Raw genomic sequence first — 20,084 nt, 5'->3', positions numbered from 1 at the left:
CCATCATTGGTGCTCTCAGGAGGAATAGTGCTCCATCATTGGTGTTCCCGGCTGGAATAGTACCCCATCATTGGTGTTCCCGGGTGGAATAGTACCCCATCATTGGTGTTCCCGGGTGGAATAGTACCCCATCATTGGTGTTCCCGGGTGGAATACTACCCCATCATTGGTGTTACCAGGAGGAATAGTGCCCCATCATTGGTGTTACCAGGAGGAATAGTGCCCCATCATTGGTGTTACCAGGAGGAATGGTGCCCCATAATTGGTGTTCCCCAGAGGAATAGTGCCCCATAATTGGTTTTCCCGGGAGAAATAGTGCCCTATCATTGGTGCTCCCAGGAGAAATAGTACCCCATCATTGCTGTTCCTGGGAGAAATAGACACGACAGGATACCTGTATATGACGAGGGACTCTGTCATGCATTGTAATATTACAGTCCTGTCTGAAAATCTGCAGAATAGTATTTAAAGTCTTTTTTTTATATTTTTAATTTTTTATATTTTTAATTTTTTATGATTTTATCCTATTAATCAAAACAATAATCGGCCAACTAATCGGTTTATGAAAATAATTACTAGTTGAAGCCCTAATGCCAAGTCCTGTTGGAAAATGAAATCCGCATCTCCATAAAGCTGGTCAGCAGAGGCAAGCATGAAGTGCTCTAGAATTTCATGAAAGAGGCCTGTGCTGACTTTGAAATTGATAAAACACAGTGGACCAATACCAGCAGTTGACATGGCTCCCCAAATCATCACTGACTGTGGAAACTTTACACTGGACCTCATGCAGCTTGGATTCTGTACCTCTCCACTCTTCCTCCAGACTCTGGGACCTTGATTTCCAAATGAAATGCAAAATTTTCAACCGTCAGTGATGATTTGGGGAGCCATGTCATCTGCTGGTGTTGATCCACTGTGTTTTATTAAGTCCAAAGTCAGAACAGCCCTCTACTAGGAAATTCTAGAGCACTTCATGCTTCCCTCTGTTGACCAGAGATGCCAAATTAATTTTTCAGCAGAACTTGGCACCTGCCCACACTGCCAAATGTACCAATACCTGGTGTAATGATCATGGTATCGCTGTGCTTGATTGGCCAGCAAACTCCCCTGACCTAAACCCCATAGATAATCTGTGAGGTATTGTCAAGAGGAAGATGAGACACCAGACCCAACAATGCAGATGAGCTGAAGGCATCAAAGCAACCTGGGCTTCCATAACACCTCAGCAGTGCCACAGGTTGATCGCCTCTATGCCACTCCGCATTGATGCATTAATTCGTGCAAAAGGAGCCCCGACCAAGTATTGAGTACATACTATACTGTACAGGGACATACTTTTCAGTAAGCCAATATTTCTGTATTAAAAATTATTTTTTTAATTGGTCTTACATAATGATCTAATTTTCTGAGATACTGAATTTTGGGTTTTCACTAGCTGTAAGCCATAGTCCTCAAAATTGAAAGAAATGCTTAAAATATATCACCCTGTGTGTAATCTATATAAAATATGAGTTTCACTTTTTAAATTGAATTACTGAAATAAACTTTTTGATGATATTCAAAATTTTTGAGACACACCTGTATGTCAAACTAGGCCTATCCACAATGCTAGATCTTCATAGGGTTGTCTTCATCAATTCATAGCCTGCTAGGCTCAATACGCTTCGCAGCCAATAGCATTGCTTCCTCAAGAGCACAGTACAAGGATATTTATAATACAAAGTATAAGATTCTGACATTAACCACTTGCCGACGTCGGCAGAATGGCACGGGCAGGCAGAATCACGTACCTGTATGTGATCTGCCTCCCGCGGGCGGGGGGTCCGATCGGACCCCCCCCCCCCGGTGCCAGCGGCGGTCGGCTTGTGACTGGGAGCGTTGGGAGGCGAGGGGGAGACCATCCGATCGTGGCCCCCCCCTCGCGATCGCTACCAGCCAATCGGAATCCTCCCCTGCCTGTGTGTAGTTTCACACAGGCAGAGGATGTGATGTCATCTCTCCTCGGCTCGGCAGTTTCCGTTCCAGCGCCGAGGAGAGAAGACATGTAAGTGCACAAAACACTACAAACACACAGTAGAACATGCCAGGCACACAAAACACCCCGATCCCCCCCCCGATCCCCCCCAATCACCCCCCCCCCCCCTCCCGTCACAAACTGACACCAAGCAGTATTTTTTATTTTTTTTCTGATTACTGATTGGTGTCAGTTTGTGACAGTTACAGTGTTAGGGCAGTGAGTATTAGCCCCCTTTAGGTCTAGGGTACCCCCCTAACCCCCCCTAATAAAGTTTTAACCCCTTGATCACCCCCTGTCATCAGTGTCACTAAGCGATCATTTTTCTGATCGCTGTATTAGTGTCGCTGGTGACGCTAGTTAGGGAGGTAAATATTTAGGTTCGCCGTCAGCGTTTTATAGCGTCAGGGACCCCCATATACTAATAAATGTTTTAACCCCTTGATTGCCCCCTAGTTAACCCTTTCACCACTGATCACCGTATAAGTGTTACGGGTGACGCTGGTTAGTTCGTTTATTTTTTTATAGTGTCAGGGCACCCGCCGTTTATTACCGAATAAAGGTTTAGCCCCCTGATCGCCCGGCGGTGATATGCGTCGCCCCAGGCAGCGTCAGATTAGCGCCAGTACCGCTAACACCCACGCACGCAGCATACGCCTCCCTTAGTTGTGTTTTAGAACGGAACACATCTACGAATCAGATGGGTTCCCATTGACAATAATGTGCCTGCAATTTGCACCGTACTGCGTAGAAAACGCACACCAATTTTGTGCAATGCGAAGTGCGGATGCAACTCACACATGTGAATCTTACCCATTGAAAAACATGTTTTCAAATGTTCGGCACCGCATCCAATTTGCAATAGTGTGAACCCAGCCTAAGGGACGGGTCTCCTCGCCCTATTCATCTTTTTCCAAAAACCTCTTGCTTCACAGTTTAACACGACCTTTTTACAAGGTGTTACTCTCAATTCAACCTCCTTTATCCCATTGGGATCTAAACCTGGTGCTCTCTGTACTTAATTGACGTAATTGGAGATATCACCTTGGAAGACCTCACATGTATGACAGGCCTTTTTGTATGGAGCTTTTAATTGTATATTTTCTTCTTTCTTTTGGGACCAAAACTTTCCCTATTATCCAAGGTGGTCTTTTCCTTACACCTGGAGAAGGATTTGTTTCTTCCTGTGATTTTTTTTTTTTTTCCCCAGAACACACCAAGCAAATTTCTTTAAATAGTTTAGATGTCAGAGTCTACCTGCCAGCCACGACCTCTGTTTGCCAAAGTCCTTTTTGTCCTCCCTCAAGTCCTCAACATGACATCTTGCCGCTCACTCCATTGCCCAGTGAATTAGACAACTTTTACAATTTTAGGGAAAAGCTCCCCCCTTTCCCTATCAAAGCTCATGCCACCAGTTCTGTTTTTGTTTTTTGGGCTTTTCAGCATCAAGCATCTGCTTCCCAGATTTGCAAGGTACTCAACTGGTCCTCTGTTCACATGTTCTCCAGATCCTTGTTTTTTTGTGAACACAGTTGTCCGTTCTGTTGATGTTGTTACCCACCCCACAGTTTATTGCTTGGGGCATCCCATGGTCTAAGAATACAAGTCCTCTGCCCTGTACTTTTGTTTTAAAGAAGAATTCCAGGTGTAGATATTTTATTCATGTGTATGTTGGTGCAGCTTGTACCTATGTAACAATGCATATATCCTACCGTTGGCCAATTCCCCTTTGGAAGCTGGAAAGTATTGCAATAGACACCTCTGCTCCAGTGATCTCTGGGTCCTCTGAAGAGAGGCTGCACATTCAGAACACAAGGTCAGCCACTCAGCAGCAGAACCATTCGGAGAATGCTTTCTGATTTCTTATTGAATGCATAGTGTTCTCTGATTGGACGAGGTAGAGAGCTTGACGTCACCGCCCCACCTCTCCCTTTACTTCCTGGAACTCTGAGTCTGCCTCCTGGAACCTGTGACCATGCACATCCTCTGAGGGAGAAGAAAACAATTTGTTATTGATGAAATACATAACTGGAATGTATTATGTTTTTCTTTTCTTCATAGAGTTTAGCTTTTAAACTAAATCAGGCATGGCAGTTGGCAAAGTTTTTTGGCTTTTTTTTAGGTCTGTTTAAATTTCATTAAAGCGATATGATGATATTTTTAAAAGAATGTGTAGTGTTTTCCATATTTAACCACTTCAACACCGGACACTTACTCCCTTTTCCTGCCCAGGCCAATTTTCAGCTTTCAGCCCTGTCACACTTTGAATGAAAATTGCGTGGTCATGCAACACTGTACCCATATGAAACTTTTATCATTTTTTTTTTTTTGCACAAATGAAGCTTTCCTTCTGTGGTATTTAATCACTGCAGTTTTTATTTTTATTTTTTGCTAAATAACTAAAAAAAAAGTCTAAAAATCTTGAAAAAACAAGTTTTTCTCTGTTTCTGTTATAACATTTTGCAAATAATCTTTCTTCATAAATTTAGGCCAAAATGTATTCTGCTACATTTCTTTGGTTATAACCACCTAAATCAATGTATATTATTTAGTCTGTAGAAAAGTTATAGTCATAGGAGTGTAGTCAGGAGTCGGAATCTTCACCTATCTGTATAGTGGCTGGATGGCAGAGTTTCTACCTTCTGTCTTCTGATTTGCTTCTGCCAGCCTGGATGAGCTTGTTTGAATGCCATGGTCTTGTTGAATACTGTCTCCCATCGGATAGTGTCCGCCTTGTACTGCGCAGGCGCAATACGAAGGACAAACGAGACGCCGAAAGTCTCCGAAGTTCAACAGCTGATCGTCAGCTCTACATGGCGCCTGCGCACTTATTCTGCCCTGAGTCCAGGTTCATGCCAAGTGGCGGCTGGTGAAGTTTTTTCCTTTTTGACCCCTCCCACCTCGTGAAAATGGGCGTGGTTTCAATAAAATAGTGGGCGTGGCTCTAAGGTGGTGTGGTTAGCGTCTGAGATGAACGAGGGATGGAGAGAGAGGGATGGAGGGACAGCAGGCCCAGATCCTACACAACAATAGAAATGTGTATTCTAGAAAGTTTAACAATCAGCAGATAAAGATATTCCAAACACCTGGTGTTAGCACTTCAATCATCTCGGCACCATGGTTGTTATGGTGTCAGGATGATTGAAGCGCATTATTTCTATCATTACATTGTAATATAAAATGAAATAATTCAACTCACCATAATGCAGAATCAGTGGGAGCCCCGAGTGTGTCACCTGCCACGTCGCCTGCCACCAGATGCCATCAGGTGTCCCCAGCGGAGTCTATCCATACCCGCAGCCTGTGTCACACCAAATGCAGCCTCCCGTGTCCCCCAAATGCAGCCTCCCGTGTCCCCCAAATGCAGCCTCCCGTGTCCCCCGAATGCAGCCTCCCGTGTCCCCCGAATGCAGCCGCCCGTGTCCCCCTGAATGCAGCCGCCCGTGTCCCCCTGAATGCAGCCGCCCGTGTCCCCCGAATGCAGCCGCCCGTGTCCCCCAAATGCAGCCTTGCCTGTGGCACATCGAACCCCCCCGGGAGCACAGCGGTACTACTTACCTTGCTGTGTGGTGTCCTCTCTTGTCCTGCGGTGTCCTCTTCCCCAGCGGGGATGGAGAGGTCCGTCCGTTCCTCTCATAGTACTTCCTGTTTCCTTTCTCCCGGGCGCAATAGGAGAATGAAAACAGGAAGTGACATCAATCTGAGATGTCAATCAAACTGCCCGGCCAGAGTAATATATTACTACAAGCACCAGGCGGAAGCTACTCGGCGCTTCGGAAAGGGCCACAAGGCGGGCTAAACGCCCACAAATGAAGCGCCACGTCTGCAATCTTGTGATTGCATAGACGTGGCGCTTCCCAAAAGTGCACTGTGTCCAGTGTCGCACTGTGTCCGGCGTCTGAACACATTGCACTTAAGGCCCTTTTTTTGTATTTTTTTTTTTTTTTAAAGGGCCAGTATTAGGACGCCGCCGCTCTGCTTGTTTTTTCCACATGCTGCATATCTTCTGCAATATTGTAAGTGTGACTCCTTGTTTACTATTAAATTTTTATATCATACAATGTTGCGCTATGGAGGTGTTCTCTTTTGTATTTTCGGTCTGATGGAGTGTTAGAACTACCGATCCCGTATTGTACCTTGGGTTTTGGGAGACCATAATCCCTATGCTGGGCGAGACTGCCATAATAGCAGTCATCGCCGTCTGGTAAGCAGACTCTACTCACACACGTTTTGGTGGACCATATCTAGGCACCTTTTGTCACAAACCTCTCTTGGATGGGTGTTCTTCATTTATTTACTTTATTTGTGGACTTATCAAGAATTTTTGGACTTTTTTTCACATACATTTGTGATTTTAGTTTCATTTGTTATTTGTAATATGTTTTTTCACTAATTGTTTTACATGTCACTTGGTGGAACTCAATTTTAACTTTTCACATATGTTATTAGCGCTGCACTTTGCTGTTTATTACATGTTATTCTTGCCTAGGCGAGGATGGCTGTTGGTGAGAGGCGCCAGACCTAAAGTGTAAAACAAAAAAATTAAAGAGCCAAAAGGAAGGACCTCATTAATACCAGAAGCGGAAGAGGCCATGGACAGAGCCTTTAGATGATTTGGAGGTTGAATGTCCACTCTAAAGTATATTTCCAGTCTAATTTAGGAGAATCCATTATATATATTAGTTAGCCCATGTGCAAAAAGATACAAGTACACCAGTTCAACCAACAGAAAAAAAAACAACAAATAGAAAACATCCACATAAATGCAATCCTACACCCGCAGTTGATCCACAGGAAGGCAAAACATTTTTTAAGTATGATGCAATTTGCTCTGGTGCGGGAAAAATAATTCCTTCTTGATCCCCTAGGAGGCAGTCGGATATTCCCTGCTTGAAATGTCCTGGTGTGTACCCATAGTACTATGTTTATATAGTGTCCTGGTGTTACCACCTATAAATGTTAATATACAATTATATTTTGTGCATTTAGGAATGCATCCAGCTCTTCCTTCTTTTTTTTCTTTTTTACGATCTACGTCGCTGGCTAGCCCTAGTAGCTCTTGAGGGAGTCTGTTCCACATTTTTAAAGCTCTTACTGTGTCTTTCCTTATGTGGGAGGTTAAATCTCTTTTCTTCCAGAAGTAAAGATTGCCTACTTGTCGTTTTTGTAATGACCTGAAAGTGAATAGCTCTACGCAAAGTTCACTATATGGACCACCTATGTAATTATATATCCCCCTTAATCATCTTTTCTCCTGTGAGAATACATTCAGTTCAGTCAATTTTTCATAGCTGAGCACCTCCATGCTTCTTATCAGTTTGGTTACCCTTCTTGACACCATCTCCAGTTCTCTTTTATTTAGCCTTTTTTTTGAACTAGTGACCAAACCTGAGCTGCATATTCCAGATGAGGTCTTGGATGATTTGTATAGGGGCAAAATGATGTCTCTCCCTCTATAGTCTAACTTTTTTTTAATCCAAACAGTAAGGAAGGTTTAAAACCCTTGTCAGATTATTTTTCTGTCCTGTTAGTGGGATGCCCTTCAATTCCTGTCCTAATGACACCCCAAGCGCAGGTTGGAAACACAGTGCGTTAGCCCACAGCAGAGTGATCCTGCGACCTGGTTCCGGCGCAGTTCCAAAATTGGTGCGTGCACAACTTTGATGCGGTGCAATTTGAGCCCATTCAAAATGAATGGGCTCAAATCACACCACACTGAATCGCATGTGAATTGAACAGGAATGTTGTGCGATTCACATGCAGTTCATAGTGTGAATCGAGGCTTATTAATCAGATGAATGGCATACATATCCTGTATTGAATGTTCATTTGGCCATACAGCACAGTGATGATGTCACCAGCGCTTTTACAAAGTATATACTGGGTTTACAAGTGTATTTGGTGCACACATTAAAGAGGAAGTAAACCCTGATGGGTGTTACTTCCTCTTTTTTCCCCTGCAAAGGTAAACCATAATAGGCTACTATGCATTGCATAGTAACCCATTATGTGACACTTACCTGCAGGAGAAGCCCGCAATGTCCCGTCTTCCTCACTAGTAGCGAGCGTCCATTCTAAACCCCTCTTCCTTCCGGGGCCGCGAACTCCGGCTCTGTGTCACTCCCGCACATGCGCGCGGGAGCCGTCTTTACACATGCGCCGGAGCGTGCCCTTCCTAACTCAGGCACATGTGCAGAAGAAATCGCCCTATGGCGATTTGCAAATATCTCCTAGACCGTGCAGGTCTGGGAGATATTTCAAGCACCTACAGGCAAGCCTTAATCTAGGCTTACCTGTAGGTTAAAGTGGTTGTAAAGGGTTTACAACCACTTTAAGGAATAAATACAAATGAAAGCTTTTGTGTCTGGAGTTCAGCATGAAAGCTGGGAAGCTTCATGAAAATCTTTATAAAGTTTGTATTAATATAATTTAGGGCTGCAACTAACCATTATTTTCATAATCAATTAGTTGGCCAATTATTGTTTCAGATAAAAACTTTAAGATTTTTTTAAAAAGATTGTTGTATAATTTAGTTAATAAGTAAAGTTTAAAAAAAGACAAATTATTCTGGAATGTGTAGTCGTAAATATAAATAACCAGTTATATGGTTGGGTAACAAAATATCTAATCCACTCTGAGAATAAGACAGATGGTAGAATATACAGTGGGGATGGAAAGTATTCAGACCCCCTTAAATGTTTCACTCTTTGTTATATTGCAGCCATTTGCTAAAATCATTTAAGTTCATTTTTTTTCCTCATTAATGTACACACAGCACCCCATAGTGACAGAAAAACACAGAATTGTTGACATTTTTGCAGATTTATTAAAAAAGAAAAACTGAAATATCACATGGTCCTAAGTATTCAGACCCTTTGCTGTGACACTCATATATTTCACTCAGGTGCTGTCCATTTCTTCTGATCATCCTTGAGATGGTTCTACACCTTCATTTGAGTCCAGCTGTGTTTGATTATACTGATTGGACTTGATTGGGAAAGCCACACACCTGTCTATATAAGACCTTACAGCTCACAGTGCATGTCAGAGCAAATGAGAATCATGAGGTCAAAGAAACTGCCTGAAGTGGCAGACAGAATTTTGGCAAGGCACAGATCTGGCCAAAGTTACAAAAAAAATTCTGCTACACTTAAGGTTCCTAAGAGCACAGTGGCCTCCACAATCCCTAAATGGAAGACATTTGGGACGACCAGAACCCTTCCTAGATCTGGCCGTCTGGCCAAACTGAGCTATCGGGGGAGAAGAGCCTTGGTGAGAGATGTAAAGAAGACCCCAAAGATCACTGTGGCTGAGCTCCAGAGATGCAGTCGGGAGATGGGAGAAAGTTTTAGAAAGTCAACCATCACTGCAGCCCTCCACCAGTCGGAGCTTTATGGCAGAGTGGCCCAACGGAAGCCTCTCCTCAGTGCAAGACACATGAAAGCCTGCATGGAGTTCGCTAAAAAACACCTGAAGGATTCTAAGATGGTGAGAAATATAATTCTTTGGTCTGATGAGACCAAGATAGAACTTTTTGGCCTTAATTCTAAGCGGTATGTGTGGAGAAAACCAAGCACTGCTCATCACCTGTCCAATACAGTCCCCATAGTGAAGCATGGTGGTGGCAGCATCATGCTGTGGGGGTGTTTTTCAGCTGCAGGGACAGGACGACTGGTTTCAATCGAGGGAAAGATGAATGCGGCCAAGTACAGGGATATCCTGGACAAAAACCTTCTCCAGAGTGCTCAGGACCTCAGACTGGGCCGAAGGTTTACCTTCCAACAAGACAATGACCCAAAGCTAAAATAATGAATAAGTGGCTTCACAACAATTCCGTGACTGTTTTTGAATGGCCCAGCCAGAGCCCTGAATTAAACCCAATTGAGCATCTCTGGAGAGACCTAAAAATGGCTGTCCACCAACGTTTACCATCCAACCTGACAGAACTGGAGAGGATCTGCAAGGAGGAATGGCAGAGGATACCCAAATCCAGGTGTGAAAAACTTGTTGCATCTTTCCCAAAAAGACTCATGGCTGTATTAGATCAAAAGGGTGCTTCTACTAAATACTGAGCAAAGGGTCTGAATACTTAGGACCATGTGATATTTCAGTTTTTCTTTCTCTGCAAAAATGTCAACAATTCTGTGTTTTTCTGTCAATATTGGGTGCTGTGTGTACATTAATGAGGAAAAAAATGAACTTAAATGATTTTAGCAAATGGCTGCAATATAACAAAGAGTGAAACATTTAAGGGGGTCTGAATACTTTCCGTCCCCACTGTATATATATTATATACACACACACACACACTTTTATCTAAAAAGACCTAAACACTGTTTTGCAGATTTCCAGACAGAACTGTAATATAATAATTTTCGTGACAAGACTTCCTTGTTATATGCAGGTAGCTTGATACAAACTACCTGCGCCTGTTGTCACTTATACTGGCCATATATAAACAAATTTTTCGTACGAAAATTTTCATTTTAAGAATGTTAGTTCAGTTTTCTAACTGTTAGTGGAGGTCATATTGATGAAAAAAGTTGAAGGAACAGAATAGAAAATCTCTCAATCGAACAGATTTTCGGACAGTGTATGTGGTTTTCGTTCAGAAATTACATTGATTTTAAAATTGAATGTTAAAAGCAAGTAAAATTTTAGAACAACATTTGTCCATTCATTAAATGTACAAAGACTTTTCTTATGTTTAAATAAATTTTATATTAAAAGTAGTACTAAAGGCATGAGATTCTTCTTTTTTTTTTTTTTTATGGATATAATCATTTTAACCGCTTCAATACAGGGCATTTTCACCCCCTTCCTTCCCAGACCAATTTTTAGTTTTCAGCGCTGTCGCACTTTAAACGACAATTGCGCGGTCGTGCGACGTTGTACCCAAACAAAATTGACGTTCTTTTTTCCCCAAAAATAGAGCTTTTGGTGGTATTTGATCACCTCTGCGGTTTTTATTTTTTGCGCTATAAACAAAAGAAGAGCGACTATTTTTTAAAAAACACAATATTTTTTACTTTTTGCTATAATAAATATCCCAATTTTTTTAAAAAAAACTATTTTTTTCCTCAGTTTCGGCCGATACGTATTCTTCTACATATTTCTGGTAAAAAAAAATCGCAATAAGCGTATATTGATTGGTTTGCGCAAAAGTTATAGCGTCTACAAAATACGGGATAGATTTTTGGCATTTAAAAAAAAAAATTATTTATTTTTTTTACTAGTAATAGCGGCGATCGCGATTTTTTTCGTGACTGCGACATTATGGCGGACACTTTTGACACATTTTTGGCACCATTCACATTTATACAGCGATCAATGCTATAAAATTGCATTGATTACTGTATAAATGTGACAGGCAGGGAAGGGGTTAACCACTAGGGGGAGACGAGGGGTTAAATGTTTCCTAGGGGAGTGATTATAACTGTAGGGGGAGGGGACTCGCAAGGGGAGGAGACTGATCGGTGTTCCTCTGTACTGGGAACACAGATCGGTCTCCTCTCAACTGACAGGACGTGGATCTGTGTGTTTACACACACAGATCCACGGTCCTACCCGGTTAACCGGCAATCGCGGGTGCCCGGCGGACATCGCGGCCGCCGGGCACACACATCGGGTCCCGAGCAACGCGGGAGGCGCGCGCCCCCTAGATGGCCGGGAAGCCCAGGCCGTCATATGACGTCCACCCAGGATGGGAGATCCCATCTGTGGACGTCATTTTACTATACGCCGGTAATGAAGTGGTTAAATATAATGCACAATACTGGTAAACTTTTACTTTAAAGTTAAAGTAATACTAAAGATTACATTTTTTTCTATAATGACAAACATGCCAAAAGCCAATCAGGAGTGCAAGTCCTCAGAGAGCCAAGGCTCTTGTGGATTTCGCTGGATTGAGAGGGGAATTAGGTAAGTACTTGGGGGGCTACTGCGCACAGAAGTTTTTTTACCTTCTGGCATAGAATGCATGAAGGTAAAAAACTTGTGCTTTTACAACCACGTTAATTGTCATGCCTATTACCTAAACTCCATCAGCCTCCAGCTTCTTTGGGTTCAGATGCTGATCTTACTTGCACAGAGCCCTTAAAGTGATTGTAAACGTTGGATTTTTTTTTTTTTTTTAACAAACTTGTCATACTTGCCTGCTCTGTGCAATTGGTTTTGCACAGAGCATACCTGGTTCTCCTCTTCTGGGGTCCACTCTGGAGCGGCAGGCTCCTGTCTTCAGTGCCTTTTATAGCATGCCGTAAAGCGGGGGGGGTCAGCAACCTGTAGATCGCAGACATGTGACTGGTAGATCGCGGTCTGGGCTTGCTGACCCACCATTCCAGAGCATCAGAGTGCAATGCAGAGGGACTACTTGTAAAGTTGGAGCTCTAGTAGGGAACAAGAGCCCCATAAGCTGAGTGGTGCCAGCAGCAGGAAAGAAGAGATTTTCAGGTCAGTGTGAAGCAATACACTGGGTATAATAGTATGTGCTTTCACACTGATGTGCTGCTATTTACCCACGCCGTGGATGCAGTGTACCTGCAGGTTTGCTGCGCTTAGCCATAGACTTATATCTGCTGTTTTACCACCCCCCATCTTTACGTGTGAACGAGCCCTAAGGGTGCTGCTGCAAAATGAAACTAAGGGTTCATTCACAAGTGCAGCAGGCATGGCTGCTCCTCTGAAAAGCGATACGAATGTGTGTTGACAGGTGTTGAGGAGGCGATTTGTTGCCTCATCACTGCCTGATTTAAATCCATGATTGCTGTGCAGGGCAACACGATTGCGACACGGTAGTGCGGCAATTAGAGTTTTAAATCAGGTGTGAGAGGAGGCGACACTGTGCCCGGTGATCTTTGACTTCTCCCATGTTGCTCAGGTAGATCTCCACCTATTTAAGTTTGCCTACCCCTGCCGTAAAGTACATTAGAGTCCCCCCCTATAGCAAGGTTAAAAAAAAAAAAAAACTGCCTTTTTAGAATCGCTCACTTCCTTCTCCTGCCCAGGACTGTGCCACAAGGCATTGCTCCTCACACCTTCACAGAATTTCAGCACTTGGGAATTGATTTACTAAAACTGGAGAGTGCAAAATCTGGTGCAGCTGTGCATAGAAACCAATCGGCTTCCAGGTTTTATTGTCAACGCTTAATCGAACAAGCTGAAGTTAGAAGCTAAATGGCTACCACGCACAGCTCACCAGATTATGCACTCTCCAGTTTAAAGCCCCATACACACTATTAGATTTTCTGCAGATTTTTTTCTTCAGATTTAGCAAAACAATGTAGTGCAAGGGCCTGCCTGATTGCATACAAATTGAAACTCTTAAGGTTTGACCTCTTATTACATGGTTTTGGAAAAATCTGAAGACAAAAATCTGCAGAAAATCTAATAGTGTGTATGGGGTCCTAGTAAATCAGTGATTTACTGACATGTATGGACAGTTTACTGAACTGTACAGTGCCTTGCAACCCCCCCCGTTGGCATTTTTTGTGTTTTGTTGCCTCACAACCTGGAATTACCATGGATTGTTTGAGGATTTGCATCATTTCATTTACAGAACATTCCCACAACTTTGAAGATTTTTTTTTTTATTGTGAAGCAAACAACAAATAGGACAAAATAACAGAAAAAGTCAATGTGCATAACTATTCACCCCCCCCCCCCCCCCCAAAGTTAATACTTTGTAGAGCCACCTTTGGCGGCTATCATAGCTCCAAGTTGCGTTGGATAAGTCTCTATGAGCTTGCCACATCTTACCACTGGGATTTTTGCCCATTCCTCCTTGCAAAACTGTTCCAGCTCCTTCAAGTTGGATGGTTTGCGCTCGTGAACAGCAATCTTTAAGTCTGACTACAGATTTTCTATTGGATTGAGGTCTGGACTTTGAGTAGGCCATTCCAACATATTTACATGTTTCTCCTTAAACCACCCAAGTGTTGCTTTAGCAGTGTGTTTGGGGTCATTGTCCTTCTGGAAGGTGAACCTCCGTCCTAGCCTCAAATCACACACAGAGTGGTACAGGTTTTGCTCTAGAATATCCCTGTATTTAGCGCCATCCATCTTTCCCTCAACTCTGACCAGTTTCCCAGTCCCGACTGCTGAAAAACATCCCCACAGCATGATGCTGCCACCACCATGTTTCACTGTAGGGATTGTGTTCTTTGGGTGATGTGATGTGTTGGGTTTGCGCCAGACATAGCATTTTCTTTGCTGGCCAAAAAGTTCAATTTTAGTCTCATCAGACCAGAGCACCTTCTTCCATATATTTTGGTAGTCTCCCACATGCCTTTTCGCAAACACAAAACGTGCCATTTTGTTTTTTGCTGAAAGTAATGGCTTTCTTCTGGCCACTCTGCCATAAAGCCCAACTCTGTGGAGCGTACGGCTTAGGTCTCTGTGCTGCCTCTCTGATTAATGCTCTCCTTGCCCGGTCCGTGAGTTTTGGTGTGCGGCCGTCTCTTGACAGGTTTGCTGTTGTACCATGTTCTTTCCATTTGGTTATGATAGATTTGATGGTGCTCCTAGGGATCATCAAAGATTTGAATGTTTTTTTTTTTAGAACCTAACCCTGACTTGTACTTCTCAACAACAACATTGTTCCTTACTTGTTTGGAGAGTTCCTTGGTCTTCATGGCAGTGTTTGGTTAGTGGTGCCTCTTGCTTAGGTGTTGCAGCCTCTGGGGCCTTTCAAAAAGGTGTGTATATGTAATGACAGAACATGTGACAGATTGCACACAGGTGGACATCATTTCTCTAATTATGTGACTTCTGAAGGTAATTGGTTGTGCCAGAGTTTTTTTTTGGGCTTTGTAACAAAGGGGGTGAATACATACGCACATGCCAATTATCAGTTTTTTATTTCTGAAAAATAGTTTTATGTATATATTTCTTTCTAATTTTACTTCACCAACTTAGACTATTGTGTTCTGATCTATCACATATAATTCAGATTAAAAAAACATTGAACTAAAGGCTGTAATGTAACAAAATAGGTAAAAAGCCAAGGGGGGGGGGGGTGTGAATACTTTTGCAAGGCACTGTATGTCTTCTGCACTGTGTATAATGACATGTATTGATGGTGTACTGAGCTGTATGCGTGCTGCACTGTATTTGCTGATATATAAACAAAAAGAGCATTCTGTATGCAAGCCAACTAATCGGCCCGACCAATTAATCTATTCTGAAAATAGTTGACAACTATTTTCATAATCGATTATGTTGATTAGTTATTTCAGCCCTAATATAATTCCCATCACATAGGTATTGCATAGGAAATGTATATTTTGTGTGAAACCGTTTATACCACAGCAGTTTATGCTTATTGCCACTGCAGGGCACTGGCACACACATTTGCAATGTGCTCAAAACCACAGGTCATGCTTTACTGCATCAACACTAGCAACTAGTGATGTAGCTCTAATGTATGCCTTTTGTATTGATTTGCATTAATTCCTTTTTTGTGTTTCGGTCTTCAGGTGGCTACCATCCTGTGAAAATCGGAGATCTGTTTAATGGCCGGTACCATGTAATCAGGAAGCTAGGATGGGGTCACTTCTCCACTGTTTGGCTTTGTTGGGATATGCAGTAAGCTTTATTTTAATTTAATATACAGCTGATGTTAATAAGATTTCAATATTGTGCATTTGAAAAATAATTATTTTACTAACAACGCTGGTTCTTATGTAAAGAAGACTGGCTAGCTGCATTGGCTGTGATGGTGTTATTGATTTTTTGCAGTAGAACTCCACACTGTTACTTTCTGAGGAAGTCTAATAGGTTTCAGTGAGTTATATACATATTGCTTTGTACTGAACTATAACAAATGCCAATGGCTGATATGTTTATTTCGATATCGGATACAGCAAAACCTTGGATTGCGAGCATAATTAGTTTCGGAAACATGCTTGTAAGCCAAAGCACTCTTATATCAAAGCAAATTTCCCCATAAGAAATAATGGAAGCTCAGATGATTAGTTCCACAACCATTTATTCATAAGTCTTTCAGTTTTATAGTCCATATAAAAATGATTATAGCAATGTGATAGGTTGTGTAACCATAAAATGTCCATCCACAAATGGCACCCTCCACAAGGTGATTAGAAGCAAAATCCAGCAGAATCTACAGAGTATAAAGGAGAAGAGAGGCACCTCTAAGTGTAGCAATATGGTTACATTTAATGAAGGTACAACATTTAGCAATTCACATGGTTGATTAAAAGAGCCACATCTATGCAGGCATCCACAAGTATGCAGGCATCCAGAGTAAAGCTGTACACATTGACCATCCTCTGCACCACCGGCTCACCACTGTCAGTCTGCGTTCATGACCGGGAAAACTACCCTGCAGTAGAGCAATCTGAAAGCGAGGCTTGAAGTGTTCGTGGAGCGCAGAGTGGAAGGGATGACATTGATGGCGGTGTGGAGCACTGTCTATGTGGACAGCTTTACCCTGAATGCCTGCATACTTAGATGTGCCTGTTTTAATCATCAGCCATGTGAGTTGCTAAATGTTGTACCTTCATTAAATGTAACCATATTGCTATACTTAGAGGTGCCTCTCTTCTCTTTTATACTCAATTGTGATGTGACGCTACTTGTATATCATGACATTGCTTATATAGCAAGTCAAAATTTATAAAAAAAAAAAAATTTGCTCTCAAACCAAGTTACTTTGAATCCAAGGTTTTACTGTATTCCCTTTCCCTTAGATTTAAAATGTACACACATACATACATTTTTATGCATTTTAAGAATTATAAATTGTTTTCTATTTCATTTCTAGGGGGAAGAGGTTTGTTGCAATGAAGGTAGTAAAAAGTGCGCAACACTACACAGAGACCGCTTTGGATGAAATAAAGTTACTCAGATGTGTAAGTGAGATCCTGTGAGAGTGCTGCAAAGACTGGGAGTTGGCAAAATAGGTGTTTTTAAACTTTGCACACACTGAGGCCTTAAAGCAGAAATAAAATACTTGTTTTTAAACTATGGACACACTCTGAAATTGTAGGTTAAAACCCAACTGTGGGCATAAAATGTTTTTTAAAAATGTAATGTAAATAATTTCTGCTTTTCATGAATAAACCTGGAAGACTCAGGGCACTTCTATGAGAGCAGGGTGTCATGACCCGCCTTTAAAGTTGCGTCACAGTAATATTAGCAGCATCATGACATCAGCTCTGGACTCTGCATCGAGGACAGCCCAGCACAAGAGAAGGGGACCCAGCACATCATGTGACCCATTCTAAAGATGCCTGGAAAATGCAAGTATAGAACTGCTGGCGGCAGGAAAACCTGTTAAGTAAGCCACAAGAAACACCAATGCATACGCTGTTTTTAACTTGCAATTTCAGAGTGTTTGTATTAAAGATATCTGATGTTTCACTGATATCTCACATAGAGTATAATGAACTGTCTTTAAAGTGTTTTCAGAGATTCTGCAGCCAATTCTCTAAAAGATGCAGGCATATGCACCAGACAGCAACAAAGAAAGCAAGAGCAGATGATGTTAACATTAGCATGCCTCTGAGGGGGCTGCAGTTTACAGCATTTGGGGTCTCTATCAGCTGTTCTCTTTTTGTTGAGGATACAGGCTAGAACAGCTTTAGTGAAAATAAACTAACCCTGTAAGTTCAATGAAACCAGTGTACACCAAAGGTATCTTGTCTATCTTCATAGACCTAAATTTGCACATAGTTTCTTTTAATGTGGGTGATTTCCATTTAAATTGTATACGATTCTAAAAAAAAATAGCTTATATAAGAGCGAAAATTTAAAGAATATTAAAACCAGTGCAAACCAATTTAAAACACAATAGTTGGTGCATGCTCCTAAAACCTTAAGACAAAAATCAGAACCTCAAATATATGCCTGTATGTACTGTATGTCTTGTCTGATAGGTGTCCCTTTGAAAAAGGTTGCTAAAGTTTTGCAATTTAATTCACCTCTTTCCTCAGCTTTTGTTTGGACAGTAAAGGAGCAGTGGAAGAGTGATGAGATCATCTCTCTGCTCTCAACTTCTGCAATCGTGTTCAGTGCTGGGCTAAAAAACACTGTCCAAAGAAATAAATCCCTGATTGGCTGGCTTCTAGTGCTGCTTCTCCTTCTCCCAATATAACAGTGCCTTAAAAAAATTATTCATACCCCTTGAAATTTTCCACATTTTGTCATGTTACAACCAAAAATTTTATTGGGATTTTATGTAATAGACCAACAAAAAGTGGCACATCATTGTGAAGTGTAAGGAAAATGATTAATGGTTTTCCTAATTTCTTACAAATATGTGAAAAGTGTGGCGTGCATTTGTATTCAGCCCCCCTGAGTCAATACTTTGTAGAACCACCTTTCGCTGCAATTAGAGCTGCAAGTCTTTTTGGGGATGTCTCTACCAGCTTTGCACATCTAGAGAGTGAAAATTTTGCCCATTCTTCTTGCAAAATAGCTCAAGCTCTGTCAGATTGGATGGAGAGCACCTGTAAACAGCAATTTTCAAGTCTTGCCACTGTTTCTTAATTAGATTTATGTCTGGACTTTGACTGGGCCATTCTAATACATGAATATGCTTTGATCTAAACAATTCCATTGTAGCGCTGGCTATATGTTTTGGGTCGTTGTCCTGCTTGAAAGTGAACCTCCTCCCCAGTCTCAAGTCTTTTGCAGACTCTAACAGGTTTTCTTCTAAGATTGCTCTGTATTTGGCTCCATCCATCTTTCCATCAACCCTGACCAGCTTTCATGTCCCTGCTGAAGAAAATCATCCCCACAACATGATGCTGCCACCACCATGTTGCACTGTGGAGATGGTGTGCAGTGTTAGTTTTCTGCCAAACAGCGTTTTGATTTTAGGCCAAAAAGTAAAATTTTGGTCTCATCTGACCAGAGCACCTTCTTCCACGTTTGCTATGTCCCCAACATGGCTTCACGCAAACTGCAAATGGGACTTCTTATGACTTTCTTTCAAAAATGGCTTTCTTCTTGCCACTCTTCCATAAAGGCCAGATTTGTGGAGTGCACGGCTAATAGTTGTCCTGTGGACAGATTCTCCCACCTGAGCTGTGAATCTCTGCAGGTCTTCCAGAATTACCATGAGCCTATTGGCTGCTTCTCTGATTAATGCTCTCCTTGCCTGGCCTGTCAGTTTAGGTGGATGGCCATGGTAGGATAGCAGTTGGTGCCATACTCTTAACATTTTCGAATGATGGATTGAACAGTGCTCTGTGAGATGTTCAAAGCTTGGGATGTTTTTTTTTATAACCTAACCCTGCTTTAAACTTCTCCCCAACTTGTCTGGTGTGTTCCTTGGCCTTCATGATCCTGTTTGTTCACTAAGGTTCTCTAACAAACCTCTGAGGGCTCCGCAGAACAGCTGTATATAAACTGAGATTAAATTACACACAGGTGGACCCTATTTACTAATTAGGTGACTTCTGAAGGCAATTGGTTCCACTAGATTTTAGTTAGGGGTGTCAGAGTAAAGGGGGCTGAATACAAATGCACGCCACACTTTTCAAATATTTGTAAAAAAAAATTTTAAAACATTTATCATTTTCCTTCCACTTCACAATCATGTGCCACTTTGTGTTGGTCTATCACATAAAATCCCAATAAAATACGTTTGCGTTTTTGGTTGTAACATGACAAAATGTGGAAAATGTCAAGGGGTATGAATACTTTGTCAAGGCACTGTATGAACTGCTGAATATTAAAGCGATAATAAATCCAAAATAAAAAATGGAATATATTGTAGCTTACCTATCATTAGATCTGGTGGCTGTGTTGGTTTTCTTTGTTTAGACTTTTTTCGCTTTGTTTTCATCTGGTAATCTGGCCGGTAACACACCCCTTGTATTAGATAGCTCCCACTCTGGGTGAAGGAGCAACAGAGACGCTGTTTTTCTAAAAAGACTAAAAATGGAAACTAATATATTCACATCTAAACACTGGCAATTTGAGTTTAATACTGCTTTAAAGGGGTTGTAAAGGTTCATTTTTTATTTTTAAAAATAACAAACATGTCATACCTCCACTGTGAAGCTCGTTTTGCACAGAGTGGCCCTGATCCTCTTGTTCTGGG

At 41.8% G+C, this 20,084-nt stretch overlaps 1 protein-coding gene across 7 annotated transcripts in view; it reads left to right on the top strand.

The window, feature by feature from the left end:
* The window catches only part of SRPK2 (SRSF protein kinase 2), a 281,731-nt gene that overhangs the window by 142,091 nt on the left and 119,556 nt on the right, over nucleotides 1–20,084 (top strand). For all 7 annotated transcript variants that reach the window (XM_073619642.1, XM_073619637.1, XM_073619641.1 and 4 more), the window contains 2 exons: nucleotides 15,490–15,598; nucleotides 16,797–16,884. In XM_073619642.1, the coding sequence (XP_073475743.1) occupies nucleotides 15,490–15,598; nucleotides 16,797–16,884 (197 nt within the window). The remainder of the gene's footprint in view (nucleotides 1–15,489; nucleotides 15,599–16,796; nucleotides 16,885–20,084) is intronic.

Source organism: Aquarana catesbeiana, linkage group LG03 (assembly GCF_042186555.1).
Source record: "Aquarana catesbeiana isolate 2022-GZ linkage group LG03, ASM4218655v1, whole genome shotgun sequence".
Taxonomy (NCBI): Eukaryota; Metazoa; Chordata; class Amphibia; order Anura; family Ranidae; genus Aquarana; species Aquarana catesbeiana.
Note: the sequence above shows the minus strand (reverse complement) of the source record. Positions and strands in the feature narration are given on the sequence as shown.